At 43.6% G+C, this 27,963-nt stretch overlaps 2 protein-coding genes across 4 annotated transcripts; both read right to left on the bottom strand.

The window, feature by feature from the left end:
- Positions 1-1,299: 1,299 nt before the first annotated feature.
- LOC108930881 (calcium-binding protein 2-like) lies at positions 1,300-12,463 on the bottom strand. Its single transcript, XM_029252417.1, has 7 exons — positions 12,377-12,463; positions 11,185-11,412; positions 3,552-3,582; positions 3,265-3,399; positions 2,954-3,063; positions 1,596-1,743; positions 1,300-1,402 (listed from the first exon to the last, which is right to left on the bottom strand). The coding sequence occupies exons 1-7, from the start codon at positions 12,461-12,463 to the stop codon at positions 1,377-1,379; spliced, it is 765 nt and encodes a 254-aa protein (XP_029108250.1). The 3' UTR covers positions 1,300-1,376.
- Positions 12,464-19,073: 6,610 nt separating this feature from the next.
- LOC108930895 (prostaglandin D2 receptor 2-like) lies at positions 19,074-24,623 on the bottom strand. 3 transcript variants are annotated; one of them, XM_018746376.1, is made up of 4 exons: positions 24,470-24,623; positions 24,253-24,359; positions 19,838-20,897; positions 19,074-19,375 (listed from the first exon to the last, which is right to left on the bottom strand). In XM_018746376.1, exons 2-4 carry the CDS (start codon positions 24,283-24,285, stop codon positions 19,278-19,280), a joined length of 1,191 nt encoding a protein of 396 aa, XP_018601892.1. In that variant the 5' UTR covers positions 24,286-24,359; positions 24,470-24,623; the 3' UTR covers positions 19,074-19,277. The 3 variants fall into 3 exon arrangements, with proteins under 3 accessions (XP_018601892.1, XP_018601894.1, XP_018601893.1); XM_018746378.1 differs by lacking the exon at positions 24,253-24,359; XM_018746377.1 differs by lacking the exon at positions 19,074-19,375 and having other exon boundaries at positions 19,587-20,897.
- Between the last annotated feature and the right edge of the window lie 3,340 nt (positions 24,624-27,963).

The raw sequence follows: 27,963 nt of genomic DNA, 5'->3' as shown, positions 1-27,963 counted from the left end.
ACTTTGTTCTCTTTTCATATTTTATTTCAAAGCACAATTATTTTACTGAGATGTGACTTAGGAGAAAAGCATCTGCTAAATGAACAGATGTAAATGTGACATTGTTTTCCCTTAGAATCTTTTTGTGACAATTCAATTGCTGGGTTGTGGTTTCAAATGTTTGATTTTGAATGGTGTGATCATACACATTAAAATGACAAAATACTAATCACTGGTGTCTTTGCCTTTGTTTATTAAATTTTGTAAAATGCATTCAGACTGTTCTAGGTTTACATGAGAATAATTCCATATGTCAACATTTACTTTATTAACATTAAAGTTATTTTGTGTGCATCTTGGAGCTAAGTCTGACTTAAGTACAGTTGGTATTACATTAACTGTACTAGCACTCTCTTTAGTTTAGATTATTGCCCAAAATGCAAATTTTGGAAAATTAAAATTTTGGAAAAGCTTATTTAAAAAAAAGATTTTGTTACTTTTCCCCTCCACACTAATTTTAATGAGTAACTTTTAATGATAACTACAGCTATCATGGGAATCCGGACTGTATAGTGTCTTTATGAGTCCAGTTTACTGAAACCACTTGTCCCCTGCGGGGTCCTGGGCATGGGGCTGAAGGGGGAGGGGACACACCCAGGACAGGATGCCACTCCATTGCAAGGCACCCCAAGCAGGACTTGAACCCACACCCACCAGAGAGCAGGCACAAGCCAAACCTGCTGCACCACTGTGCCTCCTGTCAGAGTAGTATGTAATGTAAATTTCTGTACATCTACAAGTTAACTTCTGACTGTTGGGAATCCAGCTAAAAATTGATGTTTATTTGATTGTTAATCATGGAATGCAAGTCTTAGAAGGGAAATGAAGGTGGTGTTCTACTTTTCCTTTTTGCAAGTACGCTGAGATGAGATGTGTGTCACTCTTGAGAAAAGAATCTGCTAAATAAATGTAAACGTAAGTACCCCTCTCATCTCTGGATTTACATATTTTACACAGATAAACCAGAAAAACTCCTCCCAGATGAATTCTGCTATATGTAGAATATGATCTACATTTTTTATACATTCCCCATTGAGCCACATGACCATAATAACAGAGCCACTAAAATTAATAGTCATCCGTTTCCATTACCTTTAAGGTCTTGTTTATTGTTTGCAAGATTTAATTTAAAAAATGAAACATTCCTAAACTAAATCACTGATCAGTCCCAAAATATGAACGTGACAAATGTATAAATCCAAAAATACTTCATAACTACAAAACAGTTCTTATACAGAACACATAAAATATTGTCCCTTTCTTCTTGTTTTCTGCCTGTATGAATTTTCTCAGTCTTCCATGGTTCTTCTCTGAGATTAAGCAGATCACAACGAGGGTCAACGGGACATCATGCGAACAAATTCTGGAAAGACCAAAATGGAAATTGATTGGTACAAATGGAACAGGCAATGGGGGACAAAGTGTACACCTCTGAATTTAGCACTCTTATCATGTATCTCTTGCTTGTTTCCCCTCCATTTCTACTTGCTACTTCCTCTATTGTTGCTATTTGCTTTTATTGCTCTCTACTTAATGACAACAATCATCCATACAACCTTCGAAGTCCACCAGTCCATCCCCATTGAGGTCCACATCCTGCAGGATCTCATCTATCTCTCTGGGGTTCAGCTGCTCTCCAAGCAGCTTCTTCATGGCCTCCCTCAACTCTGAAAGGCTGATCTGTCCGTCTCCATTTGTGTCAAACTGGACAGCGGGATGCAGGGTGGACAGTGGGTTGAGGAATCATACACAGGTCAGACAGGACGAAAATATTATCGTAAGAAGTTTTACAGGGCAATAAAACCCACTATAGGCTGTATTTCAGGCCTGACCTTGAACCCTGACTGACACTGATAGTGCTAACATCAATTAATCTATCAGCAATTAATGGACAAGACAGGAAGTTATGTCTGATCATGTAGTGATCACTTGTGGTACAGTTATGGTATAAGACAGCCACAGGAACCAGAATGAAGTGCCTGGAGATAATTTTTTTTGTAAAACAAAAAATGAGATGGCATTCCTGTCTCACAATGCCTGGGTCGTGCGAGAGGATGTGGGTTTGATATCTGTTCAGTCTGGGTTCAGTTTGCACGTTGTCTCTGTGCCTGGTTACCGCCCACAGTCCAATGAGACGCAGTTCAGGTAGATTGGTGGCTCTAAAATTACCTGCTCTGTGTGTGTGTGTGTGTGTGTGTGTGTGTGTGTGACAGAGAGAAAGTCTGTTTCATTGGTGTATGAATGAGTGACTCATTGTAAGTACTGTACCTAGCATTGCAAGTCACTTTGTATGAATAAATTGTGGGCTGATAACACTACATAATGTTTGCTGGAAGTCACTTTGAAAACAATCTGGAAACTAACACACACACACACACACACATTTTCAGAACCGCTTGTCCCATACGGGGTCACGGGGAACTGGAGCCTACCCGGCAACACAGGGCGCAAGGCCGGAGGGGGAAGGGGACACACCCAGGACGGGACGCCAGTCCGCCGCAAGGCACCCCAAGCGGGACTTGAACCCCAGACCCACCGGAGAGTAGGACTGCGGTCCAACCCACTGCGCCACCGCACCCCCCTGGAAACTAACAGCAGAGTCCAAACTAAACACCACAAACAGGGAGCAGTGATTTTCCCTTCATGTTCTTTGAAGTCTCCTTGCACTTCTATTCTGAGACCAGCTGCAATATAATACAGTCTTATTGCCTTCTTTACTATAGGCAGCTGGTCATCGTGTTTTGTTAGAACTGGCACTGGGTGTGCATATAATAATAGTCTATTAATTGCCTTGTGATGTCCCTGCCTCCTGCTAGCTCATAAAAAGTACAAATATTTTATCAGTAGTTTATCATGATATAAGTGTAATATTGAGATTAGTTATCAGTAATTTGCGAGGGTGTTTGGTGCCAACCTCTCTAAAGGCATCTTTCAGCTCCTTCATGCCGATCATGTCTGCGGTCTCCTCCAGCATTTTGGGGCCCATTAGCTCCACAAAGTCCTCAAAGTCTATTTTGCTGCCACCTAAAGAGTCAGAGCAAAGTGACAACTTCTCCTTTGCAGACAAGTGTATGTAATAAAAATGCCTATATTACATACATTTACATATGTACCTCTTTATAGAACAAGTGACCCCATTTAAATCTTCTCTCTGCCTCTGGACACATTTGTATTTAGGCCCATCACATGTAATATATTAATAAATAGCTTTTTTTCTGCACTCACCAATCGTTTGGCTGAGCTCAATCAACTCCATCTCAGTGGGCATGTAGCCCATGGTCCTCATACACTCGCCCAGGTCTTTACAGTAGATGAAGCCCTTCTTGTTCTTATCAAACTCCTTGAAAGCCTCCCTCAGCTCTGTGCGGAGAGATCGTTTCACAGACAGTGAGAATGCGTTAAAAAGATGCATTTACGTGCTGATGGAAAACACAACTGCTGGATGCGCACTGAATTACAGCACTCAGAGGCACGCAGGGAGGAGGGTTGGCTGTAAAAGATTTTCGGGGTACCTTCAATTTCCTCTGGTCGCAGGTCCCTGTTCTTCAGGGTTTGCATACAGACACACACACAGAGACTGTCGGTGAGATGCGCATGCAACTGCGTGCCCGCACGCAAACACACATACACACACGTAGAGTGGCAGAGCGAGAGTGCAGCACAGACAGAAATACAAAGTACAGGATGTGCAGTGTTGTGCGTGAAGGAAGCACTGAGTGGTGCTGCACTCTGCTGTAGCTGTACGTACTTCTGCGAAATAAGGAAGAAAACGCATTATTATATTGGTCCTTTGTTGCTGCCCTAAGTGAGATGCTCTCAGTCATCTCAACCAAAGACAAACGTGGCATTCTATATTGAAAAAAATGACTGTGACTTGTATTTTGGGCTGATTCTGACTGAAAGTGGCTCATGTAAGGTCTTGCATAAACACGTCTAATTTTTCTTTTTTACAGTTTTCACCAGCAGAGTCTTAGGCTCTCGGCAGAGAGAGAAAAAGTACTAGATGGATTCTTACCATGTTCGTTTTGCTCCCCACTGATGATTTGGTGCAGTTTCCCATACCTCACTTGTGTGGATCCATCTTTTTGTTTTCCTTTCTGTCTCTTATCCTCACTGTCTGTCTCTGTTCTCACCACAAAAGATGCTTCAAGGAGTCTGAGCCCATGGGCACCATGTCTACACCACTGCAGCACAGATAATGGAGTAACTGTGTTGGTGTCAGTATTGTGGCCTCCACACTTCCAGCTCCAGCGAGAGGGTTCCCAACCCCACTTCTGGTCGACTCTCAACAGAAGGGAGTAAGAAAGACGTGGGAGATGTATCGCTGAAGTGAAACGAAACCCATCAGATGAGCTTTAATCATTCGATCAGTAAGAGGATTAAGCTCGGTTGTATAGTACTTCTCTGACATTTCTTATCACGTTGTTCTGCCCTGTGGATGGGAGCGATCCCCTGTTGCGCTCTCCATCCTTACTCTGCCCCCACTGTAATCCCAAACCCTTCCCTCTTTGCTTGTTGTCCTAAGCAGGGAGCTGATTTAATAGGAGCGAGGGGCAGTGAGAAAGGGGGAATTACAGAGACCTGTTAATCCTGTGGGCGCTATCCTCTTGTGGACACTCCCCGAACGGATGACAGTGCATCGTAGGGTTGGTATGAAACTGTAATGTCTTTTTCACCTGTATTATCTCTGGCTGTGATTTACTGTGTTTCTGTGTGAGCTGTGAGCCCAACACTTGCAAAAAAAAGAGATAATGTTTAATACCAGGTTTCCCTCTTTTCTAACCAGTGATACACAGACCCAGCTCCTGGAAGTAATAGCAAATTTCAGGGATTTTCTTGAGCTGAAAATACAAAAAAAAACAATCACAATACCTTGTTTCCTTACTGTCTGTTCAGCCTAGTAAATAAAGGTATTTAGATGCAGTTTTATTGTCTGTGGGAAATGAGGCATTTCTCATATTTCTGGGACAATCTGAAATTATCATGTTATCATTTCTTTCAAGTTATTGGACCATATTTATAATAACAGTTATCTTTTTCAGCTGAGTACAGTTCTTTAGTTTATATGCTGTTCCTGAAGGCTGGTCTGGGATTCCAGCTTATTTGAAACCGTAGTTTTATGCAGATGGAAAATTGTACCTCAGGATTAAATGAAAAAAACACATTGCCTGAAACCGCTCAGCTTAAGCGGGGTCGCAGCAAACTGGAGCCTAACCTGGCAACACAAGGCGCAAAGCTGGAAGGGGAGGGGACACACCCCGTATGGAACACCAGTCCGTTGCAAGGCATCTCAAGCAGGACTTGAACCCCAGACCCACCCGACAACCGGCCGCAGCCAAACCCACTGCGCCACTGCATCCCCCTTTCAGGGTTAAATGTTACCTAAAAAAGACGAAGAAGAGACTATCACTATAATGAGAAAAATAGAAGTTGTTTAGGTGTTTTCTGTGCTCTCTCCATCACTGCTTACAGAATAATCCATAAAAGTGTGAAACACTCCCCAGTGGGCATGTAGTAATATTTTCTTTATTTGCTCATTGTTATTATTAAATTTACTTTTATTTACTTAGCAGACACTTTTCTCCAAAGTGACTTCCAATGAACTCTATGTAGTGTTATCAGCCCACACACCTTATTCACCAAGGTGACTTACACTGCTAGATACACTACTTACACTGGGTCACTCATCCATACATCAGTGAAACACACTCCCTCTGTCACTCACACACTACAGGGAACCTGAACAGCATGTCTTTTGACTGTGGGAGGAAACCAGAGCACCCAGAGGAAACCTACACAGACACAGGGAAAACATGCAAACTCCACAGACTGAGCAGGGATCAAACCAACATCCTCTCATACCACCCAGGCACTGTGAGACAGCAGCACTACTCACTGTGCCACTGTTCTGCCCAACACACACACTTTCTGAACCGCTTGTCCCATACGGGGTTGCAGGGATCCGGAGCCTACCCGGCAACACAGGGCGTGAGGTCAGAGGGGGAAGGGGACACACCCAGAACAGGACGCCAGTCCGTCGCAAGGCACCCCAAGCAGGACTCAAACCACAGACCCACTGGAGAGCAGGACTCAGTCCAACCCACTGCGCCACTGCGCCACCATGCCCCCCGTCTGCCCAATACATGTATTTAAATTCTATGTATTACATGTATTAATTTTTTGGGGTAAATAATTGTGAACTGGTGGTAAAGGAGTTTTTGGATTTAGGAACAAATCGAGTTATGAACAAACTTGTGGTCTCAGGTGTGTTCAAAATACATTAAGAGTGTGTGCAAAGTGTGTGTTGAAGCTGTGGACCTTGCTGTCATAGCAAAAGTTGACCGGTAGGTGGGGGTAAAGCACAGAAATTGGGCACCGACTGTCCTTCCTTGGCGAGCAGCTCACTCGTGGTTTATATGATTCCTGTAAAATGACTAAATCTTTCCTGAAAGGAACCCTGGCCAAAATATATTGCTGTGTTTACTTACTAATGGCTTTCCCCAGGCAATGAGTTCTTTTCACTTCTTTAATTGCAAGAAAACTGCATTTACAGTTTTTTTACTGGCATCATGAAAACAGCTTTTCTCTGTTACTTTCTTACTGCAGTCTGTTCCTTTCACACGTTTAAAATTTGCTTACAAGAAGAAGTTTTTTTTTTTTTTTTTTTTTCCCCCCCCTGTCTTTTTTAAGGGGGGCGCGGTGGCGCAGTGGGTTGGGCCGGGTCCTGCTCTTCAGTGGGTCTGCGGTTCGAGTCCCACTTGGGGTGCCTTGCGACGGACTGGCGTCCCGTCCTGGGTGTGTTCCCCTCCCCCTCCGGCCTTACGCCCTGTGTTGCCGGGTAGGCTCCGGATCCCCGTGACCCCGTATGGGACAAGCAGTTCAGACTGTGTGTGTGTGTGTGTGTGTGTGTGTGTGTGTCTTTTTTAACAACAGACTTTATTGTTTTTGGGTGGGAGTTTCAGCTTGTTACACTATGTTTATAAAGTGCTGAACCAGAGTGAAAATGTAGTAATTATGTTAGCTTGTGTTGCACGACATCATTATTAAGTTATTAATTTGTCTCCTTCTAATGTAACTTTGTATAGCTGCTTGCTCTGGTTTCCTCTTTTATACAGCAGGATCTTCCTGCTGTACCAGTTCAGGATAAATACCTTGATTGACACTTCTGCAGCAGGAGGGGATTCAAATCAAGAACCTCCGGACTGCTTAGTATTGTTTTTTCTTACGTCAGTATTAGCATTTTCTCTGTTACTCTGCATGAATATCACTTTATCAACACATTAAGAATTATTTACAGTGAAAAATATTGCTTCTTTGGCATCAGCGGATTCCGCTGAGCTGTTAAGATTAACACTATGGTGGACAAAATGCAGTTACGTTTCGAAATGAAAGGCTAACGTGACCAAAGTTTGAAGATCAGGAGTGTATTTTCTATAGCTGCTTTCAGACTGATGTCCTTTAAAGAACATCTCGTAAGTCTGTAGGTTTCCTACAGTGATGCTCTAAGCACTGGGGGCGGTAAATTTTGCATTTCTATTTGTCTGCTTAAAGTTCTGGGGCATTTCCTGCTTGTCATCATCTAGAAGAAAACAAGTTCTATATTGTCAGATGCACGGTTTTGAATAGCAAATTAGAGCTCTATTGGAGCTATGATGGAGCGGATGTCAAGTGATGAATGAATTAGCAGTAATTTTTGTGTAAATTAATCGTGGGGTAGCACAGGCATTTTGTCTGGAAGGAAATGGAGTCTGTTCAGTTCTGCAAATTGAATCAACCTGTAAGCGGAGCCTTCCTGGGCAGCGATGGCTGGGTTACAAGTCATCACCGGGGTTCCAGTGTCACGCTTCACTTCGACATCTAAACATGGCTGTAACACCACACCCCGCTTGAAAAGTCACACCAGCACTGCAAAGCTGGCTTGCCGAACCCTGGCGATTGACAAACACCACCCTTGTCTAAACACGGAAAGAACAAATAAAGAAGATGATGCCTGAGTTTGAGTCAACACCTTGATCTTGTTACGTAGAGAAGAACGATCTTGGGTCCCTCCTATTGGCTCTATCAGATTTTAATGTGGCTTTACGTATCTGCAGGGCTGTGTTGCACAACATGTGGCATATGTGGTGTGTGGGGCTTGAGGGCGGGGCCAAGAAGACAGAGGTGTGTCCTTTGCCTTTCAGTTGCCGTCATCATTTTTTAATATAGTCTGGAAATATTAGAAATTTCGAAATGGGAAGGGAGTGTCTTCCGCATGTTTAGTCCAGATAACATTGTAGACAAGAATCGAACAACAGCAAACCTGCTTTGGCATCAGAGATTTACTGCCAAAATATACTGTCATTTTCTTCACCTGGGCTAAGTGTTGTCCACCCACATACACACCCACACATACACTCTCATGTATTTACACACACGCACAAACATTGCGCGGTCTTCCAGTGGACACCATAAATGGGTTCCTCTTTCTAGCTGTGAGCAACTGCATGAATTTCTTCAGTGAAAACATCCTGATTTATAAATAAATGGATTCCCTAAATATATCCAGCTTTATAAATATGTTAAGCTGTGTAGGATTTTTTGGATAAAAGCAACCTAGTCACTAAATATAAGCCATTTTGCCACTCGCCACCGACTGTTGCATCTGCATTAAGCTGGGGAAGCAGTGGAAAGTGGAGCACGATGGCCTGCAAATGTATTTACATCATGTGAACGGATTGACAGCCTTATTTCATTTTCTAACCCTGATGTAAAACCATATTTAATGCCGCTAATTCATACCTTCACATGCAGACTAAAAGGGGTCTGTCTGCCATGGATGTACCAGACACTTGATAACCCTTCTCTTCAATGCCTAGAGAGACTGACGGAAGTAAGAGCTCTAAATGCTCTAAATGCAATATTCCAGCTTTTATCGTGAGATGCTGGTTATGTGACATTATTGGGTCTGTCTGTGATTGAAATGTCCATCTAGCAGCCCAGTACGTCTTCCACTGATATTTTGCACAGACCATTGAGGAGCCACTTACATAATTCTCCTAATAGGTCTGAGTATGAAAAAAAACTGGCAACTCAGCTCAGTGAGAGCAGCATGAAATCGGAGAGATAGGTCATTGTGCTTGTGGCTTGTGTGTGTGTGTGTGTGTGTGTGTGTGTGTGTGTGTGTGTGTGTGTTCACCTGAACGTAAAGAAAGTGTGAACATGCTTTCGTGTCGACTGGCGTGACTCACTGTCTGTTCACGTTCTGTGTTCAGCTGGTCCTGCTTTTCTGTTTTATATGTGTTTTGTTATTCCTTTCTGGGGGGTGCGTGGTGGTGCAGTGGGTTGGACCGGGTCCTGCTCTCTGGTGGGTCTGAGGTTCGAGTCCCGCTTGGGGTGCCTTGCAACGGACTGGCATCCCGTCCTGGGTGTGTCCCCTCCCCCTCTGGCCCTACACCCTGTGTTGCCAGGTTAGGCTCTGGTTCCCCGCGACTCCGTATGGGACAGGCGGTTCAGAAAATGTGTGTGTGTGTGTGTGTGTGTGTGTGTGTGTGTGTGTGTGTGTGTGTGTGTGTGTGTGCGTGTAGGCATGTCAGCATGCGAATGTGTTGGGGCCTGTCGGACTGCGGCAGGTGTGAGAAGGACCCACTTGCCTTGCGGCATTGTGGGAACCTCAGGTGTCAGCCAAGAGATGGCAAAGATCTTTCCAGAGTATCCAGTGTCACCTTATCTCTCATTAGCAGGAGGCTGATACTCATGCTAGGAAGCCGGCTGCAGGATGGCGGCTGCTCTCGAGTTCCTCCACCCCGCTGCCTGCTGGGATTAAGGAGGATGGGGGGGTTGTATCCATTACAGAAAAAATGTTAATGATTTAGCAGGAGATGGGAGCTCTGGCTGATGAGATAGTGGCTTTTTTAATGTCTTTAGAGTTGAGCTGATTGCCCTCTTTATAAAAAAAGTGGTGTTTCAATTGACATTAGTTACCATACTATGTAAGGGGAACGTATTATTCAGCTGACCACACTGTCCCAGAGTGCTCAGTATGGTTATCTCACTGGCCTGTCTACAATCCCATCTGTATATAGCAGATATGCTGTCTGTAACACAATGAGCCCCTTCCTTTCAACATTTACTGTATTGCAGGACAGTAATTACTCACTTCCCGCATGAATCTGTCCATTACTTACTGAGCTCTGTTATCTCGGCCATTTCTGGTCATTTTCTAAACCAAAGACTGACAAAGAGTTTTGAGAAAGTGTGTAAGACTCTGGGCGAAGTCATGCAAAGTCCTTGAGGATTGCCTTTCAGGGCTGGGTTTCGTCAGTAGGGTAATCGATGAGGGCTGTGGGACATGACGTGATATATTGATCTCAGGTTGAATCCCAATCTGGGGCCGAACCCCTGCATGTCGTGAGCAGAGACGCAAACAGGGAACACGGGAGGCCAAATACCAGTCTCAGCGAAACACAATGTCTCATCTGGTGAAAATGAAGCAGAACAGCTGGTATTTTAGTGCTATTTTAGAGCTACTGCCTTTAGACCCAGAGGTCGCACATTTGATTCCCCCCCGGCTGTAGTACCCTTGATCAAGGTACTTACCCTAAAATTGCTCCAGTGAAAGTTACCCTGCTGTATAAATGGATAAATAATTGTAAATACTTTAACCTTGTGTGTGGCTTTGGAGAAAAGTGTCAGCTAAATGAAGCAGTGAGCTCCTGCGCTGCTGGTTTGACTATCGAATGGCATCATTTCCAAGATTTCCGCATCGCTCGATGGAAAACGTGCCGATGCCGAAGGCTCCTTTACAGTCTCCCTTGTTGACATTATGTGCTAGTATTCTGGTCAAAACTGAATGGAAGGACATCTAGAAAAGGGCATTCTTGTAGATATTAGCAGGCCTCACTATTTCCAGTCTGAATTCTGACTTGGCATGTCGAGTGCCAGACTGGTCTCATGGTCAGACTGGGTGGAATGGGACATATCAGTTTATTAATATTAAAAGCACAATGTTCCGTGTTGCAATATGCCTTACAGAGTACCTTTCAGTGCAGCACCAGTCAGTCAGCTGAGACGTGGGCATGACAGGTATAGGAAGCGTGCTATGCTAGCTGTGACGGGTGGGTCAGGTGACGTCCCATGTGACATCCCAGGAGGAGATGGGGTCCTTACCTGGCCATAGGCTGAGTCCACTATAGGCAGCAGATCTGCCTGCAATGCCTCCCTCTCTGCCTCCTTGTGAACCTGCTGTTCCTCCTCCTCTTCCTCCTCAGCAGCTGAGGACAAGGTGGGGGCCTTGGCCCGAGGGGGTCTGGCGCTATTGTCCATCTCCTCCCCGGCAACGAGCTCAGAGTTTCGCCTCCTCTGCTTCTCCACCTTCTTCCTGATGGCGGCCTGTACCTGCGTATCAGAGGAAGGTACAGAGCAAAAAAGAAGAGAGGCAAGGGGACGGCGAGAGAGGAGGGCCGACAGATGCAGGAGGAGGAATCAAGAGTCAAAGCAAAGGGTGGGTGAGCAGATCGTATTTTTTGGAGCATACATGCATTTTTTGGGAGTAAAACATTAAACTTGTGCCATATTTTACTCTAATACTACACTGGTAACTGTGTTAAGCAACACTGCATGGTAGTACAAAATAAACCCCTTTTTCAAATTCACTTGAAAGGTTTGTGGTTGAGTAGATGCTAAAGGAGACAAAAGCAAAAATGAGAAAGGCACAAATGTGTTGAAATAGAACAACGGAATTAATAAGCAAATATTTGCACCAGACACACAAGGCCTTGAAGTCTCACCTCTGAAAGTGATAATATTTCACATAGTGTAAATGTACAATAAATCTGGTTTTTAAAATGTGAAAAATCGAATAATTCTGGACCTCCTCGGTATCACCGCCTTGTTCATTTTGTCGCTAATTTACCGGGTTTTACTCTGACGAGGATAACTAGACAGGCTTCACTATGAACGCAAACTTCTCTTACGGTTTTGCCAATGATCAGTCGCTGGTTTGACTGTCATTGTAAGCGACTTAACCGTAACTATTACCAGGATTTACTTTTTCTTTACCGAGAAATGGGCCCAGGACCTTTCCGAACAAAGATGTACCGGCATCAGCCCGACACATGGAAGAAGTCAGTAGAGGAAAAATTTTTCTCGCGCTTACAGAACGGCCGAAGAGCCTACCAGGAGTTTAATGTGCTCCCAAATAGACGAGGAGCACAAACACTTGGTCGCGTTCACACGCAGTCAGGTGTTTTCAAACTTTTTGTGGAACTTTTCAACATTGGGAAGCGACCAATAAGAAGAAAAACACACACGCAGGTATTCGCAAGAAAGGGAACCTAAAAAAGCGGTTGTTCCTCCTTACCTGTTTGGGAGTCTTCTCCTGCACTCCGCTCGTTCCAGAACCGGTGCCCGGCCCACTGGCAGGTCCCTCCCGAATGAACATAAACATGGCTGCGTCTCGCTTGCCCGCTCTCTCTCTCTCTCTCGCTCGCTCACTCACCCCTGCAGTGTCACTTGCTCTCGGATTGACCAGCCAGGGGCCTCAGTTCACATGAAGAGACACATTGGGAAACAGACTCTTTATTCCACTTTCTCTTCTTCCGCTCTCTGTCCTTCCCTCAAGTTTGGCTTCGCTCTTCTTTTTTTCTTGTACTTTTTCTATTTTAAGTACATATAACACTTTTTTTTTTTTACATCCTAGCAGTCTTTTCCACCTGTCTTATTCCCTCCTACACCTGTCAGTCTTTCTCCATTTAGCTTTATTCTTTCCCCACTAATTCAGCACAAGTTAAGCCCAAATGCACCAAGTCACCTTTTGTGCCGACTTGATTCCCCTCTATTTTGTCAAAAAAAAAATTAAATTGGCATCCTTGATGTCTCCGAAAGTCTGTTTGCCAGTCCGCTGTCAGCCTGTCATGTGTGTTTCCTGCAGGCCCTTCCCGCACCTTTCTCTCCCTCTCCGTTTCCCCTCCTCTGGCCTGCACCTCTGCTCCTCCCGTCCTTCTCGATCTCTCTCCCGTAGCATCTGTTTTATTGCGTGGTTGACGGAGCAATTTGGCAGGTGTTCTGTTTCTAGGCTTTTGTCCCCCCCCTACCCCCGGTTCCCTGCCAGCCCTGCTTCCTTCAGGTGAGATGGTGCCTCCACCCCCCCATCACCGCAACACCAACCCAACACCTCTCCCTCTGTCTCTCATCCCCTGTAGTCTCATGCCAAGGCTTCCCCACCCCATTCATGTGTGTCCCGTGATCCAGAATAACATTGAACCCAGACAATATGCCTTCAGGCACTTATTTATAAGCAGTTTTTTTCTTTTTAATCTTTTAAATGCATCTTTATTGTGCTCTTTCCAACACAGTTAACGCAAAACACGGAACACAAGGCCAACACCTCACAGCAATGACAAAAGAAAAACCCTGAAGAAGAGCATTAAAAGTAGACAGGGGAAAAAACTGAGCGGGTACAATACCATAATTTAATTTCTACTGTGGTTAACATAATACTGGTTTGCAGTTGTGTAGCTGAGGGATTATTATATATTGCTGTCTGTACAGTTTTTTTTTTTCCAGCTGAACCCTTAATGATGCTTCATTAAACTGCTGACTATAAGCCTGAAATAATATTAATCTGGAATTATTAGTTTAAGACCAACTATCATGTTTAACTGTATTAATCAAATTAAATAAAACGTGAGGCATAACTTTACTAATCTTGTTGTGGCTTAGCAAGATGATTTTTAGTTTTCTGTCTTTAAGTGAATTCTGTTCATTATTTTATCACCTTAGTATTGTTGAAAATGAAAATTGCCATATTTATATATCTTTTTTTAACCTTCAAAATTCTACTGCTAATCCTCTAACAATTTTCTCAAACACGAATGTGGCTTCATTCAGCCGAAGAACAATATTGAGTCCTCTGCTAACGTGTTTGGTTTAACTTGCGTTGAAAAATCCCATTCATTTCATCAACAGCTCAGTCAAGCATAATAAATGAAGAACTCGGGTGCAACAAAAGCCTGCCAGCACGGCATCAGGACTGAGAAGCACCGGTGTAACCTAAGTGGTTAAGTAAAGGTCCAGAAGTCAAACAGAAGGATGACATGTGACTAACATAATAATCACGATTAGAATTTTTTCAGAGCCATTACTCTTACTTATGTAGAGTCTGTCACTTCCAGTACTTCTGTCACCAGTGGTAAGTCTTTCACGACTGTTTTATTCATTATTGAGAAATAACGCTATCTGCACAGCTTCTGATCAACATTACAGTTATGTATCTGTGTTTCCTTTACAGTCTAACAGGCTGTACATGGTATTGAACTCTGCCACAAAGCGTGCACTACATGGCAGTAGTGATACCATGTTCACTCTGGTACAAAGCTGTCTCACATTCATGTTATTCATTTATTTAGCGGACTCCTTTGTCCAAGGTCACTTACAACGTGAGGTTACTGCTAGAGCAGTACTTAGCAGTAACTATTGCATTTTACTCGTTATTTATCTGCATATACTCTATTTTTACACTATTCACTGTCTGATATTTGCACTATATATTTATTTCTGCATTATTCTGTTTTTCATTTTTTACTACCTGTGTGTATGCTGCCTCCCTTAGGATCAACAAAGTATCTATCTATCTATCTATCTATCTATCTATCTATCTATCTATCTATCAAGGGTATTCTTGCTGAACACTGCAACCTTTTGCTCTTTTACTGTATTATCTATATTTAATTTACATGCCCAGTGTTGACATATACTGCATACAGTATATACACACAAATGAAGTGAGTGATCCAGATTTTATTATGTAGCTCTGCTGTATGTTCTACCGGTGGATTTCTACACTTAGCCCTTCCTGACATGTAGACATCTGAAATCAGTGGACTAAATAAATGGGCAACTGTAATGGAAGTTTAAAGCTGAAGGGTTGGAACAGTTCATTTGAGCATGTAAGGCCACCAGTGGAAAAAGACAACATTACATCATTTAAAACTGAAGCATGAGGAACAGGCACCTGAGTGATCCAGCTGTAACAGAAGACTCAGGGCTTGTCAGTGGAGTCCTCCTTGAATTTGAGACAGCAGCCTGACTCATTAGCCTTTTCTTGTATAATTGATTTCAAGAATTGGGACAGGAAAAAGACAGGTGGGAGTGACGTTCACTCGGGGAAAGGTGAGGAGGGTGGTGGGAGGGCATCGGTCAGAGACAAGGTGTTCTGCCCCATATGGTATCAGCTCTGTTGTTGCCAAAAGAAGTGTGTTGTGTTTTTACTATGATTAAGCTCTATGATTGTCCTCCAGGACCTAGAAAAAAGGCTCTGGATACGTATTTAAACTAAAATGTGGTTTTATTTAAAAGCATAGAATCTCCTCTGAAAGGTGCATTAGAAAAAAATTGCAGGTCATGCAGTTTGTGAGATATGCTAAAAACATATAATCTAGTGTGGACAAAAATAAACGCTTGGGTCTTATGAGAGTACACTTTTTGGACATTTTTCTGTATTATTACATGACATTCATTTATTTAGCAGATGCTTTTTCTCCAAAGCAGCTTCCAATGAACTCTATGTAGTGTTATCAGCCCACACATCTTATTCACCGAGGTGACTTACACTGGGTCACTCATCCATACATCAGTGAACACACTCTCTCGGTCACACACACACTCTGGGTGAACCTAAACACTGTATCTTTGGACTGTGGGAGGAAACAGGAGCACCCGGAGGAAACCCACACAGACACAGGGAGAACATACAAACTCCACACAGACTGATTGGGGATTGAACCCACATCCTCTCACACCACCCAGACACCGTGAGACAGCAGCGCTACTTGCTGTTCCACCATGCTGTCCCGCTGGTCCCATTATGAATTGTTCTTTCCACTTTGGAAAATTTCTCTGTGACATACATAGATCTTGTTTATTTTTCCTACTGTCATGTAATTTGCAGATTATATTATCCAGAAATCAAACAGCTTGGCCAATGACATTGAAACTTGTAGCCCTTGGTTCACAAATCCAGTCTGAAACCATGTAGCTAAGCTGGGCATAGTGGGGAGCAAGGGTGAAGGAACATTAAACTCTACTCTTAACACTGATCCTGTAACTGTGACCTCTGCCTTGAGCCCCAGAGGGCAAAGAAAGAGAGAGAAGCATAGTATCAAACCGAGGAGTCTGGTTACTGCATGTTGTTTTATCTCTTCACAGCCATTTGATTACTCTTCTCCTCTCAACAAGAAAAAAACAGAGAGGAACTGGAGAACTCTTCAGTAAAGATTACCTTTATTATTCATTGACTTGTTTTCTCCTCTTGGTTGGCTGAAAGAAGACGTGGGAAAATATAGGGTCAGTAGGTGCCAGAAATCGATCATTCAAAGGGCAGTGAAGAGGTGACCCTTACAAAAATAGTGCTACCTTTAAGTTGGAATAAAACTGGCCATTATTCAATAAAGATATTTACACACACGCACAGTGTCTGAAATTGCTTGTCCCGACCGGGGTCGTGGCAACACAGGGCGCAAGGCTGGAGGAGAAGCGGACACACCCAGGATGGGACGCCAGTCCACCACAAGGCACCCCGAGCAGGACTCGAACCCCAGACCCACCAGAGAGCAGGCACAGGCCAAACCCCCCTCTAAAAATGTTTACATATGCCTAATTTAAACTGCAGGCAATATGTATACCATGGACCTATCAAAACTAAACTGTTTATTGGGTGCCTATCTGTTACCTTTATCTGCTGCTGTATGGATTGATGTAGGTCTCTGATTGGAACATGACTATGGAAACACTTGTCAAATAACAATCGTGCGACATAATATAGAAACAACATGCTGGCAAAAAAATTTACAGCAGGACCAGACAGACAGATAGATAAAGGGCTGTGAAAAGGTAATTTTTCTCTATTTATCCAGTTTTTAATATTAGCTTCTCCAGTTGATGAGTAGAGCTGTGAACATGGTTCAGTTAAGTTCAGAGACTTAGACATGGCTGTGTAAGTGGACCTTTAGAAATATCCTTAGACCTTGGCATGATGTGTGAATTTTGATTTTGCCAACTTGTCTTTTGAGTGTTAAAGTAGTTCAAAATTATACTAGACTGGGCTGGCAAAAATAGATAATACAGCAAAAGAGGAAAAGGTTGCAGTGTTCAGCAGGAAAACCCTTGATAGATGGATACATAGATAGATGACCTTTTTACACATGTTCCTTTGCATTGAATACTAACCCTCCTAGCATCACTTCGTGCTTCGCACAGGCTTGACCCAAACCCTGGGGTGTTGTTGGGTTAATCCCAAACAATGTGTGTGGGCTTTAATACAGAGCCCTCCTATTTAGCTGTGGATTAGGGGATTTTTTTCGGATTTTCTATCTTTAATGTCCTGTAGATCACAGCCTCTGTAATTATCCTTCACAGCTCTGTCCTGCATTACGTCTTAGGTGGCAGACTTTGTTTGTTGTGTGTGTTAGATAAAGGGGAGTGGTTAGTAAGAGAAAAATATAAAGTGATGTGGCTCTGCTTGGCGACTGACTTCCTGAAACTGATGAAGCAGACAATGGATCGAGAACATTGCAGACGTGCTGACCGAAGAATTGGTACAGTTTGTGGACACTGTGCTTAGAAAGAAGTTCAGTATACTGTAGAGACACACACCACATGACTCCCAGTACTCAGTTATATATAATAAGAAGAACTACATTTTACACCTTGTAAAATATTTAAACTTTAGTTGTCTTGCAGGCTTGTAAGTGATGCTACAGAACTCGTTTGAAAACCAAACTTCTTTTCATCGTCGTACAAAGGGCACAAATATTTCTGCGTAGTGAGTCAGCCTGAGGCTATTATTAAACAAATACCAAACATGTGGCAACAGCTTCCAAAACAACCATTAATGGTTAGACATTAGACTGTAATTAAAACCCCTGAAATTATTCGTGTCCAGCAAAATTTAAAATTTTATTATGGCGAAATCGTCAATGTAATATTTCACCAATCTGTATCTTTTTCTTCTAGAAGTCTTATAGTCATTTTTAATAATTTGAAAATTGAATTTCATCATCCTGTTCATATCAAAGTATCAAAAACTATCCCTAACCCTGAGTGCAGCAGTTTAAAAGCCTGCAAATTAGTTTTATTAATCTGCAGTACAGTATTTTCTCTTCCTGTATTTTATAACACATTCACAGTAATTCCACTTCCATGAATGAGAAAATGTGACTGTTCGATGCATTGACTCATTGGACACAGCAGTTTATTGTATCAGTCTTATCCAGGAGCTGAGGGAAGATGAGCCGGGATGAGTTTGAATGCTACATTATTCTCACTAACAATTAACTTGGTTAGATACACTTGTATATGTAGATGGCTATGGCTTTTAAAATTTGGTTCATTAAGTAATTTGTGGAAAAACCTATTAGTGCTTGAAAAAAGATCTTATGTAGTAGTCCAATTACAATACTGGTGTCCTCTAGTGAAATAAGAGGAACAGGAACCTTGAGTACATATTTCATTGATTTATTATACAGAACTTGTTCTGTAAAACATAGATTTTATTTAAATGAATTTTATTATTATTATTATTATTATTTATTTTTTATTATTGTCTTCATTTAAATAAAATCTATGTTCAAGGCAAGAGAGGGGCATGGTAGCATAGCTGGTTTGGCTGGGTCCTGCTCTCTGGTGGGTCTGGGGTTCGAGTCCTGCTTGGGGTGCCTTGTGACAGACTGGCATCCCATCCTGGGTGTGTCCCCTCCCCCTCCAGCCTTGCACCCTGTGTTGTCGGGTTAGGCTCCGGCTCACTGTGACCCGGCTTGGGACAAGCAGCTTTAGACAGTGTGTGTGTGTGTGTGTGTGTGTGTGTGTGTGTGTGTGTGTGTGTGTGTGTGTTCAAGGCATACCCTGTGATGGACAGGACTCATTTGAACAACAGGATATTTTTACTGCACCAGTTCAAGAAAAATAATTTGATCAAGGGAACTGAAGCAGTTCAGTATTCTCATTTAAGGGATTAGGGTTACAAAAACAACTGATGAAGGTTTACGTGATTAATATTTATTTAAACTATTAGATTCACAGATGAGCACAGACATTGTTGTTTCTGTCATATGAAATTTTCTTCTCACTAACCAGCACATTATAGACAATAATTACATTAACAAAGTGCTAACATACAATATACATCAGGCTGCTCTTTCTCCTAGAGGTCCGAGTCCAGGAGATGTCTGGTCCAGCCAGCGAACAACCGAATTTAACTTACTGTCTTAAGCAAACCCATTGAACTCTATACCATTGGTTGTAGTGGTGCCACGAAAACTGGAAAACCTTCTGGACTCGGCCCTCAGTTGTGACCTTAAAATCCCTGCAACACAAGAGCAGTATATCTCGTATAAACATTATCAGGCAAAAAATTAGCAAATTGCACAAATTCCCAAACATTGTACATATTACATCATTCATTCTCCTTTGCATATCACTTTTTAAGAACACTAAACCTTCATATTTTGTTTCCAAGCTACTGAGCCCTTTTTTCCATAGTACTGCCAAGCAGCTCTCAAGTCAACGAGCTCATTTCTGTTAATACTGACTTTTACAGAAAATACTTTTCCGGTAGCAACAAATGACCACAGTTTACTGAACTGTAGCTGCGAAATGGCAAGACTTCTTCTTTTGGGCAAGAGAAAAAAACCCAGCAGTCCCTCCTGTGTCTTTCTCCTAACTGCCCTTTCCTACACTATTCTGGTTCTCTTATCTTTGGCCGACACCTGAAATGAGGTCCTAAGAATGTTATTAAACTGTAATCCAGTTGCCATTGCTTCCTCACCTTCGTCCAGCAGCCCCTCCAAGAGGGCGCCCATACTCTCCCGAATTCTGACGCAAAAGTGCGGGCAGCTGAAGGCATACAAGAAGGGGTTTAGGACCGCGTTCAGGAAGGAGAACGTGGTGGCGATTGGGAGGCCCACCTCCACGACCTTCCGAATGTTCGGATAGTACTCAGAGGTCACCTCGAGAAGACAGAAGGCATGGTATGGGGACCAGGTGAGGATGAAGACCATGATCACAGCCACGACCATCTTGGAGAACCTGGGCGAGAGCGGGCTGGCGAAGCGGCCAGTGGCAGAGCAGTGTTGGATGTTGCCGTTCAACATGCGGTTCTCCCGCATGACCTGCCGTTGCTGCAGCTTCCTGCTAAGGCTGATGTAGCTGGCGGCGATCACGCTCAATGGGATGAGGAAGGCCAGGAGCAGCTTGCTCATGGCCGTGGTTTCCTGACGCAGCCGGCAGTCGTGGTTCAGGGTGGCTGGAGTGGAGAAGCGGGCAAAGTTGTGGTAGCAAAGGTTTCGCCCATCAGTCTTGCAGGAGACGGCACGGAATATAGAGTAGGGCACCGTGTTGATGGCTGCCAACAGCCAGCCCAGGCCGCAGATCTTCCAGGCAGTTGCAACCGAGCGTTGCCTCCTACTCCAGATGGGTTGCATCACAAGAAGACAGCGGTCCAGGCTGATAACAGCCAGCAGAAAGGCGCTGACGAACATGTTAAGGAAGAAGAGAGTCGACTGCGCCACGCACAGCGGCTCGCCCAGTTTCCAGCTGTGCGAAGAGTAAAGATAGTACGTGAAGAGCGGCAGCGTGAGCGTGGCCAGGAAGTCAGACAGTGCCAAGTTGAGCACCCATACGGCCGCCACCGTGCGCCGCACACGGAAGCCCACCACCCACAGGATGAGCGCATTCTCCAGGATGCCCATGCCTGAGAAGATGCCATGTACGGCCACCACGGCCAAGTTCGTGTTCTGGTTCTGGTTTAGGGACAAGCTGGTCAACATGCTGCGCAGGAGGGGGCAAACGAGCGTGTCATTTCCAAGGGTCATATTATTCCTGTTGCACTGGGGAGAGAGAAAAGAGCATGACGCATTCTTTACATACTTGTTTTTAAACACTTAGTCATGTTTACATAAAGAACACGTAGGATCTGACTGAATTATAGAAAGAAGGTGCTGGAGTGGACAGAAGTTTGTAGTTCATGGTCGCTGATTCCCTTTCTCCTACATGGCGCATGATAAGCACATTGAAAAAAGAAAATAAAATGCCTTTCGGACAAATATATTCGCTAGGATAAACCTTGCTTTGTATTGCTTTTCTCCTTTGTATTGCCTTCTCTTCTGCTGCTGACCAATTGCTTGTTTACAACTTTTCACACACACACATTTTCAGAACCACTTGTCCCATACGGGGTCGCGGGGAACCGGAGCCTACCCGGTAACACAGGGCGTAAGGCCGGAGGGGGAGGGGACACACCCAGGACGGGACACCAGTCCACCGCAAGGCACCCCAAGCGGGACTCGAACCCCAGACTCACCGAAGAGCAGGACCCGGTCCAACCCACTGTGCCCCCTACAACTTTTCAATTCAATTCAATTTATCCATTAAAATCTATTAGCACTTTCAAAATCTGGATTTAATTGCCTGTCACGTGCAGAGATTGGGACAAATCCAGCATTAAAAGGTTTGCTCATCCCGTTTTGTGCCGTGTTAATAGTAATTTTCTCTGCGCCGCCTCCGATCAGCTCGACAGCGTCCGGCCAGAATGGAAATGGAATGAAATTTAATTGCACGACTTATGCATCAGGAAGGCAAGGAGGGAGGTAATGACTGGGGAGAGCCTGAAAGGACTCTGAGACACTGTGGTAATTGTGAAAATGGGGAGCAGATGCACAATAGCTTTGTCCTAATGTGTGTGGCTCGACCGAGGTTTTCCACTGTGGGCCCTGTTACTCACTCCTCTGTCCTGAGATGTTCTGGCAATGAGGCCAAAACTGCAGTGGAAGGGAACAGATGCTGTACGGAAGATACGGACAGCGGTTAATTATTCATTGTTACATTTATTGTCAGCTTGGAAGGCAGCTTTATTGAAAGTTATATATTATTTAGAAGTGCTGACTATTTATTTTGTTAGGCATTTCCTGAAGAAATTAAGTGCTTTTCTTGAGGGTGTGAGGGCAGAGGGCATTATATTTAAAGTGTGTGGTCCAAGTGAAGATCTTTCCCACTTGTTCTTCTTGACTGTGATCATGACGTAAGCTTCCCCAAACAGAAATGTCTCCTAACAGGAAAGTGTCAACCTCAAGGGCATTTGAAAGTGCTGATGCATTTGGTGAAGAGTCACGAGTCATGGGCTTCTCTGCTTCCTCTGAAACTGGTGTTTTCCGGTTGTGTGTCCTGCTGCTTTGCCCATCGGGCTTGCGTCCTTATTGGGGAAAGAGAACCTCCCTGCACGTTCCCATCGGGGACCACTGTGTTGGTTCACACTGTAAACTATTACTTTTACCTTGTCGGTTTCAAGGTCTGAAATTGTGTGTGAAGAATTTAAAAACAGTGTGAAGTTTAATTAATCAGCCGCTGAAGACTATGAAGGCCAATGTGACACAACGAAATGCTGTAGCTCAGTAACATTTTACATTACATTTTAATAGAGAAATGAATGTAAAATTCCTAATTTGTTTTCTTACAAGACTCCGTAATACACACACACACATTTTCAGAACCGCTTGTCCCATACGGGGTCGCGGGGAACCGGAGCCTACCCGGCAACACAGGGCGTAAGGCCGGAGGGGGAGGGGACACACCCAGGACGGGACGCCAGTCCATCACAAGGCACCCCAAGCGGGACTCGAACCCCAGACCCACCGGAAAGCAGGACTGTGGTCCAACCCACTGCGCGACTCCGTAATATAAAACGTTTAATGTTTTTCACAGCTTCTTTTTGAATCGTGTTCCCAGTCATTTTGATTTTTCTTACAAAATGTTTACTGAATGATAAAGAGTGATTTTTTTTTAGATCAAATAAATGCATCTTGAAGGGGGTGCGGTGGCGCAGTGGGTTGGACCAGTCCTACTCTCTGGTGGGTCGGGGGTTCGAGTCCTGCTTGGGGTGCCTTGCGACGGACTGGCGTACCGTTCTGGGTGTGTCCCCTCCCCCTCCGGCCTTACGCCCTGTGTTACCGGGTTGGCTCCGGTTCCCCCGTGACCCCGTATGGGACGAGCGGTTCTGAAAATGTGTATGTGTGTGTAAATGCATCTTAAATGCTGTGTTTTTTCAGGCATGCAGCCAACATCATGTATAGTGATCGACTGCCTCTGAGAAAGAAAACACATAAATTTGTCATAAATTTCTAATAGATTGTAGTTTGATTATGATCATGATTGCCATGGCATATTACTGTGTTTCTGTCATTATTTAATTAATAAAAATACTTAATTTCAGCTGCCACATCCCTTCACTAGGTCACCAGAACTTTAAAATATGGGATGAAACTTGCATTGCAGCATCATTACCTACTGTGACATAGTGAATGTTATCTTATTTTCATTATTATTAATACATTATTATTCATTATTATGTCAGGGCGTGGTGGCGCAGTGGGTTGGACTGGGTCCTGCTCTCCGGTGGGTCTGGGGTTCGAGTCCTGCTTGGGGTGCCTTGCGACAGACTGGCGTCCTGTCCTGGGTGTGTCCCCCTCCAGCCTTACGCCCTGAGTTGCCGGGTTAGGCTCCGGCTCCCCGCGACCCCCTATGGGACAAGCGGTTCAGAAAGTGTGTGTGTGTATTCATTATTATTATTCATGTTATCATATTATTATATAATTATATTATTATTGCTGTTGTTGTATTACTGCTCTGCACATAATGTTGGAAACAGTGATGAGAAAAAGCTCATGGTGTTGGTTGAAGGAAGCAGCTGGAGTCTTAGTTCACTCCAGCTGCTTCCTGCAACCAACACCATGACCTGATGCAATGTGAAGTGAATTCTACAAACTTCCTTAAATCGTTTAAAAAGTGCTACAAGATACTCACATCTGAAGAATGAAGTCAACCCTATTTACATGAGCATGCAAAACTGGAATGCGGGGAGAGTTTAAAGACTGATATAAATGTTTGGAGAATCACTGCATTACTACAGTATGTAGGTAAAATACACTAGTGCAGGCAGGGCGACTGACATGTATCTAAGTTACTAACTGTTACTAACTAATTTTCATAGTGAAAATTCATGCATTCACGGCTCACTGACCCAAACACAGCTTTCGCACCTGAAACGTGCATTCTAAATTGCCGAAAACTGAAAGGAAACGGTTAACCTTATTTGCTTTACCGTTGAAGAGTCGTTAGCCATGTGTTTTGACAACGCCCACTGAAATGAGACCTAACTGGTTTGCTTTAAAACATTAATGTTTCACAAACCTCTCCCATGTCGTGTTGGTGGTTTCTCACCATGACCTTGTACCCTCTTATAATGTCCTGTTGTCCAAGAACTGTGCCAAGTCGGAATGGTGGAATCCCGGCAGCCCCTTGTGTAACACCAACTCAAATATGTTAAGATGGTCTGAAGGTAGCACAGTCTGAAGTTTTCTTGTCATAACAGTTACCACAATAATAATAAAAGTTGTCGCACATGTACCTGCAGTTTTCAAAATCCCGCTTGCGTTTTCTGTGCTTCTCTGTTCTTCCTTCTTTCCTGCCTGTCTCAGAAGTTTGCTTCTTTTTGTCTGGCTTCGTGCATCTTCTTCTGTTTCCTCTATGATCCTGTCATCCCTCCGCCCTTAATAAGAAGGAAAAGCAGGAGAAGAGAAATGTGCAGAGAGAGAGAGAGATGGGAAGCTGGAGGGGTGGAGCCAGGGAGCAACACATCTGGTTTTTTAAGTAACGCTGGAATCATTTTAATTTATATGTTCCACTTTACCCCGTATGGGACAAGCGGTTCTGAAAATGTGTGTGTGTGTGTGTGTGTGTTCCACTTTATTTTTTCCTCTTGTCCTTTTTTCTTGGTCCATGTCTCATTGACCACCTGAGATGCATGTGAGGAAAAGGAAAAAAAAAGAGACTGAAATAGTTTTTTATGGAGCCAGAGGAATGAGGGGTCAAGAACCCATTCAGCTGTTTATTTATTTAGCTTTTTGGCTCCAGATGGAGTCTAGGCACAGCCACAACCCAAAGGAACAAATTACGCACAGTGAAGCAGAACATCCACATAGGTACCAGTATGTAAATACTGTTACTGTCCAGCCTTTGGGCAGCTGTGGTTTCCACAGCAGAACAATCCACAAGTGAAGAGGGTGTGTGATGAGCTCTCTGGTGGGCCTTATCTTGTCTTGTTTTCACTGTTAACCTCAGTACTGAAAAACACAGCCCAGTATGAGTCCACTTACTGGAAACTGCAAAACTGCAGCCGCTCCCAGAGATGTGCAACACTTGTATGTTGCTTTCCTTTCATTCTTCTCTCCATTTCATCCCATGCAACTATTGCCCAGGGTCACCAGGTGTACTCAAACTTTTGACAGGAACTGCATATGCACATATTTTCAGCTTGATAGATATAATTTTAAACACCGTGTCATCACCCCTGCTTAAGGGTCTTTAAGACCAATATTAGTCCTTTAATTCTTAAAACAGACTGCCACACTTGCGCCATTGTCTCAACGAGGAGCAGCTGACACCCAGCCCGGGGAGAGGCAAAAGGGCGCAGATGAAGAACGCCCAACGCGGAACCTAGTTCAGCAAACCTTCTCGCTGTAGTTAGCTCTCAACTACTCACATTCCCCCCCAATCTCCCTTCCTTGTTCCTGTCCGTTCGCTGTACCCTCGAACCCCGTTGCCTTGCCTCCTGCGTTTGACTGCCGCTCGTCCTTCGACCTCGATGTCGGATTGTCCTGGAAACCCGTTTGCGCCCCGACTGACCTGGCCCGTACAACGACTACGATTTAGGATTTCCCCTCAAAGAAAAGTCTGGAGCTCTGTATTTTCTGTCCGCCATCTTCCTTCAGACAACTGGCATGGCACAGACCATCTAAGTTCTCCTAAAGAGAGGAGCTTGATGTTCCAGAAATTTACACTACAGGAAAAACAAAGAGAAGGTCAATTAGGAAAAAATAAAACATGCAAACTAATATCATATGGTAAACAAAATAATAAAAAATAGCTAAAGAATAATTACAAGTAACTTACAATGATGTAATAAATTTGGAATAATAATGAAAAGTTGTTAAATGCCAACAAAGCTTATAAACCAAATTATCAGTATAAAACTGCAAGAAAAGAATGCTACAAGGTAATGGAGTGCTTAGATCCATCACCTTTTACCCAAAGGACTCATGTTCGAATCACACAGCCTGCTTTAATACCTCTGAGCAAAGTAATTACTGTGCATTGTTACAGGGAAAAAACACCCAACTGTATCAATGGATAAATAACTGCAAGTAGCTGAGTGTACAGATTCATTACAAAGTACACACACACACACACACTGTCTGAAGGTCATGGTAAGCCAGAGCCTAACCCGGCAGCACAGGGCGTAAGGCTGGAGGGGAAGGGACACACCCAGGAGGAGACACCAGTCCATCACAAGGCACCCCAATCGAGACTCGAACCCCAGACCCACCGGAGAACAAGACCGGACCAAACTCGCTGCACCCTCATGCCCTTCTCCATTACAAATTTTGATTACCCTGATTTGCTGCAGTTAAGAAAAAAAATGAAGTATATAAATGGATAAATAACTGCAAGTACCTGAGTATATAGATTCATTACAAAGTAATTACCCTGAATCGCTGCAGTAAAAAAACATCTAACTATATAAATGGATAAATAACTATAACTACCTTAGTATACAAATTCATTACAAAGTAATTACCCTGAACTGTTGCAGTAAAAAAAATTACCCAACTATATAAGTGGGTAAATAACTGCAAGTACCTTAGTGTAAAAATCAAACACTGTCCTTTTTTTAAAAGAATCACTTAATGGAATAAATAATTGTTTAAACTATGAAGACAGCACAAAGCAAAATGATAAAATCTTACATCATAGACAAAAATCTGCATTTTTGTTTTTTTAAAGGTACAAAACACCTTGTGCAGCTGTTTTACTATTGAACCACACACACACACACACACACACACACACACACACACACACACACACCGGCAACGTTTTTATATTATTATCAATAGAGAAACTGACAGTTTGAGACTTTTATCTATGGTATGCAAAATTGTACCGCATACATCTGTCTCATGTCTGTGGGGATTTTTGGGCACGGAAAATTTTTGGCTGTTGAGCGGATTCTGAAAAGCCGTGACTCATTTGCCTGGTTAAGGTTGGGTGCAACACAGTGACACCAAGAATAGAATACGAGTTTCGCCAGGTGTTGAACCGGTTCCCTGGTGGGGTGGTGAGAAGCAGTGAGCGGAAGTGAGAGAGAGTAAATTCCTCTACTGACAAAAAGCTTTTGTTAATTCCGCATTCTGTATTGATAGACTTATCAAAACAGACTATTAATGTTCTTGGCTTCCTCTCAACTATTCTATAAGAACTTTGTCAGGCAAAATGGGGACAGGGCAACCTCTCCTGGAAACTCAATGCACTTGCTCTGATTAGCTTATAATGTCAGTGTATAATTTCTATTTCCAACAAAGTAATCAGCAGAAAACCATACCAGCAATACTCAGATTTCAATCATTTGCTAGTAGTTAATTGCCAAGTTTTGGAGATCCAACACACACGCACTTTCTGAACAGCTTGTCCCATAGGGGGTCGCGGGGAACCGGAGCCTACCCGGCAACACGGGGCGTAAGGCCGGAGGGAGAGGGGACACACCCAGGAAGGGATGCCAGTCTGCTGCAAGGCACCCCAAGCGGGACTCAAACCCCAGACCCACCAGAGAGTAGGACCCAGTCCAACCCATTGCACCACTGCGCTTCCGCGCCCCTGAGATTAAACACATGCCTGGCTAATACTGCCTTACAAAAGGTCGTGATAATATCAAGTGTGTTCTTCTGGAAATGGTATTTTCACCACATGCCTTAATGCATTTTTTCCATCGTGCTCATATGGGAAATATTGTTTACACACACACACACACACACACACACACACACACAGTTGCAGAACCGCTTG

The sequence above is a fragment of the Scleropages formosus genome, chromosome 5 (genome assembly GCF_900964775.1).
Source record: "Scleropages formosus chromosome 5, fSclFor1.1, whole genome shotgun sequence".
Taxonomy (NCBI): Eukaryota; Metazoa; Chordata; class Actinopteri; order Osteoglossiformes; family Osteoglossidae; genus Scleropages; species Scleropages formosus.
This window is presented reverse-complemented; position numbering and strand designations above follow the sequence as displayed.

What these genes read in the sequence shown, in the direction of transcription:
- LOC108930881 (XM_029252417.1), bottom strand. Translation starts at nt 12,463, where the DNA reads ATGTTTATGTTCATTCGGGAGGGACCTGCCAGTGGGCCGGGCACCGGT. An exon ending in AGGAGAAGACTCCCAAACAG is followed by an intron (nt 11,413 to 12,376) that starts GTAAGGAGGAAC and finishes TCTGATACGCAG; the next exon opens with GTACAGGCCGCCATCAGGAA. An exon ending in TGGACTGGTGGACTTCGAAG is followed by an intron (nt 1,403 to 1,595) that starts GTTGTATGGATG and finishes TGGTCTTTCCAG; the next exon opens with AATTTGTTCGCATGATGTCC.
- LOC108930895 (XM_018746376.1), bottom strand. Translation starts at nt 24,285, where the DNA reads ATGGTGAGAAACCACCAACACGACATGGGAGAG. An exon ending in ACCAACACGACATGGGAGAG is followed by an intron (nt 20,898 to 24,252) that starts GTTTGTGAAACA and finishes CTCTCTCCCCAG; the next exon opens with TGCAACAGGAATAATATGAC. An exon ending in GGAGGGGCTGCTGGACGAAG is followed by an intron (nt 19,376 to 19,837) that starts GTGAGGAAGCAA and finishes CTTGTGTTGCAG; the next exon opens with GGATTTTAAGGTCACAACTG.